The 10,406-nt window shown below is 34.6% G+C and overlaps 1 protein-coding gene across 1 annotated transcript in view; it reads left to right on the top strand.

The window, feature by feature from the left end:
- The first annotated feature begins 1,137 nt into the window (after positions 1-1,137).
- Positions 1,138-10,406, top strand: part of LOC113230523 (calbindin-32) — a 124,564-nt gene continuing 115,295 nt past the window's right edge. Inside the window, exon 1 of the mRNA XM_026464495.1 lies at positions 1,138-1,288. Coding sequence (XP_026320280.1) covers positions 1,138-1,288 — 151 coding nt within the window. The remainder of the gene's footprint in view (positions 1,289-10,406) is intronic.

The raw sequence follows: 10,406 nt of genomic DNA, 5'->3' as shown, positions 1-10,406 counted from the left end.
AAATATTTTAATATAAAATATTTCGCTTGAGTTACGAAAAGAAAGACATATAATAAGCTATCAAAGTTGTACTGGTGGTGCCAACACTATAGTAGAAACAAATATATACTGTAAATTTATTGCAATATGTGCTCCAATTCAAATAAAATTAATATAAATAATTATTCAATAAAGCATGAACGCAGAGCCGTTAAAAGTATTATAAAATAATTAAGTGTCCCAATCACTTACAGGAGTTAACGAAAACATTTAATGTTTATTCGAGTAAATATTAGTTCAAAATGCGCAAATGAATCGAAATTACAGGCACCACTAAAATTTACGTAATATAATTATTTTGATACAGAATAGCAAAATGGGGAGAAAAAAAATTCGTTACTTTGCAACACTTTCGTATCTTGTTGCCGCGAAATTGTTTTTCTGTTTTAGTGAATATTTACATAAAAATATGAGTTGAAACGCATTACTTACTTGTGGAATGCGATGTTAGTGTCTATTTTGTTTGTCTGTTGTATTTTTACACCCATTTACCGCACATTTCGTCATTTTTAGCAAAAAATTTTGGAGCTGTTCGCGGTGCAATATGACCTTGAGCACTAACAGCCCGCGCGCTCCTGGGACGCGTTTGGAACCCTCTAACTTGCCTCACTTAGCGTGTGCGGGCTAGGTTTCTATGCGTTATTATTCTAAGATTTTTACATTCGAAAATGATATTGATAGTCCAGAAACAAAAATCGTGTTTTATGTTGTTATGAATGATAAAATATGTCTTTTACGAATTTTCCTCTTGTTACAGATGACATGAGAAACCCGAAGAATAATCAGAAACGAATTTACGCAAAGATACGTACCTAAATAAATAAATTAATACATAAATAGAAATTATTTACTAAATAAAGCAAATTACACAAACTGACAATAAGCCAAGCCAAATTGTTTAACATACCATTAATTAATAAAACAATATAATATTATTATTGTAGATTTTTCATATTTGTACAAAATAAAACCACGAAATTTATTTTGCCTAAAAATAATAAAATATTTAGTACCCAAGACATTGCTAGGAATAAACTTCACAAGTTCGAAAATTGACGTTTATTTTTTTAAAACGCGCAATATTTAAAAAAAAACAAAATGAGTATAGATTCATTATCGCCAGCCAAGAGGGTAAATCTAGATAGAGCATCCAACTTCATGAGGCAATTCCGAGATCCTGACTCCAGAGAGCTGAAGAAGCTATCAGCGAATCAGTTCATGGAAGTGTGGAGCCATTACGACAGGGACGGTGAGTTCTTTCTTTCATTTTTTTAATGGTAATTACAGTGATCGAGTGTGAAGGAATATTTATTGTTGCGATAATAAGGTACTAATCAATCAAATTTATTTATTTCATACAAAAAGCATACAAGAAACATAATACAATTTCTCGACAAACTGCGAAAGCAGTTTGTTGGCGTGGTTACTCATAATCACAAATCTATAGTACACCTTAGTATGTGTACATTTATCAAAACCAGTGTGCTTTCAAGAAGTATTAATTTAAATTTAAGAATAATTCTCTGCCTGTCAAAAAATCTAATTTGTTAAATAGCATTGGCAAGAAATTCTATTTGTTCTTTTACCATGATATTTGTTTTTACGGTCTCGCCTAGTATTATACTTGTTCGTTACGTTAATTTTAAATTTAAGTTTTGTAATAGTTTTCAATAGCGGCTAAATATTGCTTTTTTTTTTTACAAGAAATATTTTACAATAGGTAAATAGTTTATCACAGTCTCACCTACAACTATACTTGGTTTTACGACTTACTAAATATTCCAAAAACCGACTTCAAACAAAGGAGGAGGTTCTCAATTCGTCTGTATGTTTTTTTTTTGTGTATGTTACGCGATAACTTGTGAACCGATTTTGACGATTCTTTTTTTTTGTTGGAAAGAATAATAGTCCCATTTAAATTTGAAGAAAATATTCCACTTCTAAGAGTGCCAAATTAAGGCATGAATCACTTTTGAGTCAGTTTTTTTAGTATTCTGTATTGAGATTATTTGTATGTATATTTACGTCGCTGAGGTATGATGACTCAAAGGTTCGACCAAAACAACTCAGCCCGTAACTCAGCATAGAATCAACTAAAAGTGTCTCCATGAATAGAATAGAGTCATTTATTTCATATTATCAATAAATAAATAAATAACAAATTCAACTGCCTCCGTGGCCGAACGGTTACCATACCGGACTGCTACGCAGAGGTCCTCGGGTTCGATTCCCGGGCCGGGAGAAATATTTGTATGGCCTACATTTATTTCTCTCGTGAGTTTGGGTATAACTTGTGGTTGTCTATTCGTGTGTCCATGGCACCCGCGACACAGGGTTTCCCTAGTGCGGGGCTATGTTGAGTGTGTGCGTTATTATTATTATTATTATTATTATTATATAATGTCAAGGGATAATAATATGGTCATCACTAACACAAACAATAATAATGAGTATAAAATAAAGTAGTAGTACCTGCTTGTCTAAATGCAAAGAAGTGAAGTAAAACAAAATTACATTGTTTCAAAAGATACTCATGGACACTGTAGAATTCATTATCCAATAAAAGGAGTTCTAGTCGGGTATTCAGTTTTCAGGTTTGTGGGTACATGTTCGTAGAATCGTGGACCTATTATTACCCGCGGATTTCTCGTGTATCTCGTTATTAATAAACATTGTTCGTCATTAAGCTAAAGTTCAAAATCATTAATAAATATTACTTAAACGCATTTCAACGAATGCATCATTTTAGAGTTGTCGAAGTATCTCGTTATTTACAAACATCACTCAGCATTTTAAACTACAGTCCAAGATAGTTACTAATACATATTACTTGTGTCCGTTTCAACGATTTCTCATTAATTATGCATCATTTTAGAGTTGTCAAAGTATCTCGTTATTAATACTCGTAAATCTCACTCAGCACTGAAGTTACAGTAAAATATTGTTATTAATAAATATTACTTGAGTGCACATCAACGATTTCTCATTCATAATAATTACGCATAATTTTAAAGTTGTCAGAGTACCTCGTTATTAATAAACATTATTTAGCACTTAAACCACAGCGTAAGTTCGTAATTAAGTTTTAGTCAATCAAATACCAAGTTCTAGGTCACTTGAAATAGCCTCATCCAAACATGAAATTAGTATTTCGTGATCAGAATGCCGCAACCAATATCCACTCAATACCGGACTTGTTTATTATTAGGGATTTTAGAGTTTGTCTGATGCATTATACTATATTACCGTATCAAACTGATGTGAGACTGAGATAGAGTCAACGTGAAATTAAGTATAAGGTGACTATATTTATAGAGCTTATGTTTTATGATACAAGTAACGGGACGAACAAGTCGTGCGCCTGATGGTAAGCGAGACGCCTGTCTATAGCAGTTGCAGTGCCATTAAGAGCTTTAAATCGCAATTATTTGAGGGTCACTGCCACTGCGCCCGTCACCCTGAGACATAAGTTGACAAGTCCCATGTGCCTGTAATTTCATCAGCACCCTTGCCCTTCAAAACCAAAACACAGTAATGCTCACATTACTGCTTGGTGGCAGAAATAGTTAATTTCATATATTTCGTCATTAATATTCTGGAAATCGGACAATAAACACGTCTCTGTACTACAAACGTATTTCAGGTCCAACCTTATAATATGAGAAATACTTTTATTCTCAAATCACTCGCTGTACGCTATACGTCACACGTAACATTTTGTGACTTGATATATAAACACAAATAATCCTCATTCATTGAGAGCATGTCATACCATCATTTCCATAACTCGTCACTCGGCGTGTGCGTGATATTTGGCGACATATACGTCAGCGCACCCACGCGAACAGAGCCATATCCAGAAAATATTTTTACAATCCTTTCAACGTATAACAAATAGTAATGGAGCTTATTTCATCTGCATTACTTTTCGGCATTTTGAAAAACAATATCTTATTTCGTGTTGTAAATATGCAATTCATTTTAACGCCATCTATGTTTTTTAAAATGTATTAACATGAAACCAACGGATTACACATGAATGAATTTAAGAAAGTCCCTACACTTATCGCCGCGGGATTACGTGTGTATGGATTGAGTGAGCACTCTCTGTAAAATGTTTAAAATGTATTAGTCATTTAGTAAAAGTTCTAAAACAATTGTAGAAACCAATCTTTCTATATCGACACGAACGATATCTGAAACGGCAGATATTTAGTAGTAAATTACTACTAAAACCTTACCAATTATAATCTCTGTAATACGTACAAATCCAAAGTTATGGACGTTTGTTACTTTTCAGAAATTGGAGGGTTGAGTGAACACTTAAAAATAATTATTATTCAAAAACGTTTCACGTTAGTGGTTTGTTTTATATTTCACAAATTCATATGTAACTTTTACTAAATCTAGACATAAACGAAATTTAATTCACTTATTTGGTTCTTAAGAAATCGTTCCTTTTAAAAACGTGTGGATTGAGTGAGCATAAGAAAGTATTTGTAAAATACTTAAAAAGACACTAATCGACCTGTAATTAAAAATGATAGTTTAACTAAACTTTTACTAAAAACTAGTACAATAATATTATATGTAAACTTAATACTTTTGTAGATCTGACTGGCCCACTGTGAGAACTGAGTGAGCACACATTAAATTATTTTTCTCTTGTTCTATCTTTTTTCAAATAGAAAGATTGGTTTCTACAATTGTTGTAGAACTTTTACTAAAGGACTAAGACATTTTAAAGAGGGTGCTCACTCAAACGATACACACGTGCGGGATTGACTTTAGTTGGTCAGAAAAAGTTTTATATGAATGCAAAAAGAGTGTAAAAAGGCGACAGTCATGAACAACGTCTTGTTTTGCTTTCATCGCTAGACATAAACCTTTTTCTAACCTACTTGAGACGATTTAATTAAAAAATTAACTTCACTTTCACAATTTCATTATTGTAATAAATTTGAAATATTCGTTAAGGTACGCAATTTACATTGTATAATTTCATTATTTTAGTTAATTCAAAATAAGTAATAGCAAAATCGAAATAAATAGTTGATTGTTCTGAATATGAGAATGATTTGTATAAATACACATTTTGTACGAGAAAAATACAAAATAATAAAAACAATGTGTTTACGAGTAGGGGTTATAATTGTAAGTCAATGGTAGGGGTACACAACTTACATTCAAATGTATAGAAAGGTTCGTGAATAATACAATACTATAAAATTTTTAATTCATTTTCGTTCTTATTATATACTAAAGAAAGAAATGTCCTGAATTATCTGTACAGGCCAATCCAATTTTCATAATAAATTGGTAGTCAACGATTACAGTACTTTGTACAAATTCTTTCACAAGGACTCCTCGCTAAGAAGCTTTTCGCTCACCTCACCAAAGCCTCGACGAAAGGAATAAGCTATCCAGGCCGTTGATGAAATTTTCCACCTTTAACAAAGTAAACATTTTCTTCTGTATTGAGCGTGTTTTGTGTTCTACATCTTTTGTTTTGCTCTTGTTTATTTAAATCTACTTCAAAAGAACAGTGACAGAAACTGCAAGTACTTTTGTAAATACAAAATAGTAAATAAATGCTTTTGCGAGGGAAATTTATTCATTTTCCCTGAACGCAACCACAAATAAAAAAATCACCTACAAAAACAAAAACGTCCCTCCACAGTTCGAAAAAATGAGTAGGTATGAAATCATCAATCAATTGCTAGCAGTAGAGCCATGTGAAAGAGTTCGTCTATGAAAATACTGCCTTACCTATTTCTGGCGCCAAGGAATAATGGGAGCATTACTGTATTTCGGTTTTGAAAGGTAAAGGTGCTGGGGAAATTACAGGCACATGGAACTTGTATCCCAGGGTGACGGGCGCAGTGGCAGTGATCCTGAGATCTTTGTGATTTAAAGCTCTGAGTGGCACTCGTTCGTCCCGTCCCTTAATATAAAAAAAGTCAATCGCAATTAACACTAGGCGGAGTATCGATTGCCTACTGAAGCACAAAGCACAACAATTTTTATATCGAGTTCTTAGGTTTTCGCAATTGTTACATATAGAAAATAAAACTATTTATTCGGATTTAAATCGCGTATATTTGTTTTGTCAACCGGGACCATGGGACCTGTAAAGGGTCCGAAACTTTGGTTTGTTTGAAAAAAACAAATGTACGCTACTGGTGTGGACACTGTTGTGGACAGTCTTTTTTATTTTTTCACAATTCACCAAATTTGCGCGCACAAAATTAATTATTAATTATTTTTTATTAATTTATTTCTGGCCATGGAAACAAAATCCTTCAGCCGAAAACATAAAAATAAGTTTTTCTGTAAATATGGCCGCCACAAAGAGGATAGGCAATTTGAGGCGGCGTGCTTGGATTGACTCGGGATTCCTTAGAACGGGCCGATACGGGTATTTTAGTTCGAGATTCGTATAATTTCGCGTTTTAATCTTCGATTATGGCACAATAGCACTATCCTATTCCACTTTAAACTAGATTTCACAAAATAATTGAAAGTCAAAATGAAAACGACACTTTTCCCTCCAAAAGGTCCAGAGCGAATCTGCACAAAATTAATATTTTTCCCATAGACAAGATGGTGCGTGGCCTTTGACCTCAGTTATATTAAGTTACAGATCGAATTTAAAAATCGGGGCTTCGTCATGAGCCGTACAATTCTGAAAAAAAAGTAAACGACATTTTTAGCTAAAGTGAGTAAGTCTCTTATGTGGAATCGGCAGAACGAGATCTACAACCTCCTCTAATTGGTTATTAATATCTTATTCAATTTCAGTTTCATTATAATTGTTATTACAAAGATCGAACATAGAAAAAATTATTCCATTCGGCTAGATTCGAATTGTCGTATTCGAAACCGAACCGAAATGACGTCACACCCGTACGATTACTCGAACTTCTCGACCGGCAAAGGCTACACACGTTATTTAGAACACAACTATCTCTTATTATTTGAAGAAAAATTGTTTATTCAATTTCATTAATTTATTTTAATGCAAGACGAATGCGTTCCTATATTCTAGGCCTTTAAAGTCTTAAAAATATATATAAAAGGATTATAATTAGATTACAGGAAATGAAATAGATTACAGGAAAGGATTTCCTGTAATCTATTTCACCGACTAACTCCGTAAACGCTATCGGATAACGATATCGTATCCGAATGCGAATCGACCGTTTAAATCAAATGTTCTGAATAGCTGAGAAAGCGCCCTTCGATTCGAAAACGTTATCCAATCGAACGATTCGGTTAAAATATCGAAGAGTTCTCAATCGGGGTACAGCTTCTTCAGCATACCAGGCCAACGCTCTCTCAATTAAGCTACGAAACGAACCAGCAGATTCAAGTACTTTTCAAAGTGCTTGTTGCAGATCTGTGTTTTTGTTTTTAACGATTTTTTAACGTAGCGCCAACGGGGTTTCAGAGTTAACTTGCTTAGAAACCTATGCAAGTTAACTCTGAAACCCTGTGTCGCGGGTGCCATGGAAGTACATATAGACAACCACAAAGTACACCCAAACTCACGAGAGAAATAAATATAGGTAATTATACCTGGCCCCTCAGCGTAGCAGTCCGGCATGGTAGCCGTTCGGCCACGGAGGCAGTTATCAAAGGATTGATGCCATATAATTGTATAAGACAGAATAAGCGTCTATGTTTTTCAATAAGTCGGTCGTTCAGACACAGATGTCTTGCCCTAAATGCAATGTTGCAAGCTTAACATTGTTAATATCAAATTTGTAAATGTTTTTATTTTTTATTATAATTATTAATATTCAAATTCTACTCAACTATACTTGCTCTTTTGCACCTATTTGTGATATATACCTATGTATTATTCTATTTTTGTTTTCATGTTGCGGTTGTTTGCAAACTTTTGGTAATACATAACTCACATTGCGTAATTTGTTTAAAAACCTATGTAAGCATTTTGTCTGGTCTTGCTCACTCCTCGTCAGCACCGATACATATTCATACAGTTCACTATACATGATGTTTCAAAAACTACATAGGTATTATTATGGCTACGAAATAGGTATTGAAATTAAAATTTGACACATTTAATGTACGCACAATGTTATGTAAATTAATGTGTCTACACTAAAGTTAAATAACGGAATCATTGATCTTAAACTATTTTATCATCCCCAGTCAATAGTAACGTACTAACATAACTTAGTAACAAGAAAAAATATCGACTTGTTTTTAGTCACTCCGAAAAATTTCGAAGTTTATTTAGCTAACTTGATTACGCTACGGACACGTTTTTTTTAGATCACTATTGTTATACAGTTTCAAAATGTGTCCAAATTCTTAACCGTATTAAAATCCGGTGTAACAAGTAGCCCTTCTACTTGCAATAAACACAAACATGTATGTTGCGTAAACATAAACATGTCTGCAGCGGTAAACGTAAACATATCTCTCGTACCTTTACAAATAAACGCTTCCTGAAGACGCCTCAGCGGAGACGAAGATTGGATTGAAAATAGGGATGGGGACCTTTTTTTAGTCTTTTTATTGTTATCGACAATTTGAACTGGTGGTAATGCCTTCACGTCAGATAAGCCCACTGGATATCACTCATAATCGGAATGGCCTTTTAAATTAAAAATTACTCTACCGCCTCTCAAACAGAGGCCGTGGGTTCGCATCGGAGCGCGCGCCTCTTAGTTTCTGAAAATTTATATGCGAAATTTAATTTGAAATTTACTTGGAGAAAAACGTTATGAAACCTACAAGTCGAAGAAGGTTCTCAACCCTCTGAAAACGTATGATGTCCCCAACCCGCATTAGGCCAGTGTGGCGGACGGGTGTTTCGTGGCTTCTATTATGTGTACTTCCAACGCATTTTTTTCTGACATCACTTAAGAAATCGCCTTGTATAATATTCCCATCTAACGTTGCCTGGCGTCTAGATAAAGCCGAACATGGTTAGGCTTTTTGGGTATGTGTCCGGTCCAAAGCGTCTCGACGAGATAATAGAATAGAATAGAATAGAATAGAATGGAAATCATTTATTCCGCCCTTCACTGCCTCCGTGGCCTAACGGTTACCATGCCGGACTGCCACGCAGAGGTCCCAGGTTCGATTCCCGGGCCGGGAGAAATAGTTGTATGGCCTACAATTATTTCTCTCGTGAGTTTGGATGTAATTTGTGGTTGTCTATGTGTGTGTCCATGGCACCCGCGACACAGGGTTTCCCTAGTGCGGGGCTATGTTGAGTGTGTGCGTTATTATTATTATTATTATATTATTATTCCTTGAAACACAGTACATATGCATTTTATAATAGTAATAATAACCTAAGGATTTGAAACTAAATACATATAATATATAGAGTACAAAGCGTGTGTGCTGTGCTGCCAAAGAAACCGTGACCCACTGAGCTTGTTGTCGTCACACGTTCAAGTGCTACGACGCTGATTTTCAGCGGATCCGGCAATAGAACACACGTGACACGGAACATAATAGGTGACTATAGATGATTAATAATAAAGAAAACTGATTTATTCAATTTTATTGTAATTTCATCAGAATTTTTGAATAAATAATAGCATTTTTAGGAATATTTAGTAATAACAGAGCTCCTTGTAAAATAATTCGTTCAAGGAAATACTGCCACCGTAACCATTTCTGCCGCCAAGTGAGCATTACTGAGTGAACATTAGTTTCGGTTTTGAAGTTTTTGTAATGTAATTTAATCGTAATCCTGGTGAAATTTTTATTTTTATAATATCAAGTGACGAGACGAACAAGTCGTGCACCTGAGTGCAAGCTACACACACGCCCGTCCATAACGTTTGCAGTGCCACTCAGAACTTTAAATCGCAAAGATCTGAGGGGCACTGCCACTTCGCCCGTCACCCTGAGACATAAGTTGACAAGTCCCATGTGCCTGTCATTTCACCAACACCCTAACACAGTAATACAGAACTAGGTAAGGTGGCAGTACTTCCCTGGACGAACTCTTTTACGAGGAGCTCTACTGCTGCTGGAAATTACAGACAACTTACGAATTAAAGCCGTGACTGGCACTGCCAGTGTTATGGACAGTACGCTAGATGTGTCGCTTACCACCAGTCGCAGGACTTTTTCTTTAAAATTTTTGAAAATTGGTCAAAAAGGCTTTACATAAAAAAAGTCGTATTAAAACTACAAAATCTTTAAAAAGGTATCCGGCCTCTTTACTGAAATGTCCTAAAACTCTAGTCGCATCCCTACAGAAGCACAATCCCTGCTTTACATTCTTTGCGCGGAGTCTGATTTGTTTCTGCCATTCAACTGTCTCTGTAAATGAAATACATCTATTTATTTAAATTTGTGGACGCCTTTTATCT

This window comes from Hyposmocoma kahamanoa, unplaced genomic scaffold (genome assembly GCF_003589595.1).
Source record: "Hyposmocoma kahamanoa isolate Upper Pololo Valley unplaced genomic scaffold, ASM358959v1 101, whole genome shotgun sequence".
Classification (NCBI taxonomy): Eukaryota; Metazoa; Arthropoda; class Insecta; order Lepidoptera; family Cosmopterigidae; genus Hyposmocoma; species Hyposmocoma kahamanoa.
Note: the sequence above shows the minus strand (reverse complement) of the source record. Positions and strands in the feature narration are given on the sequence as shown.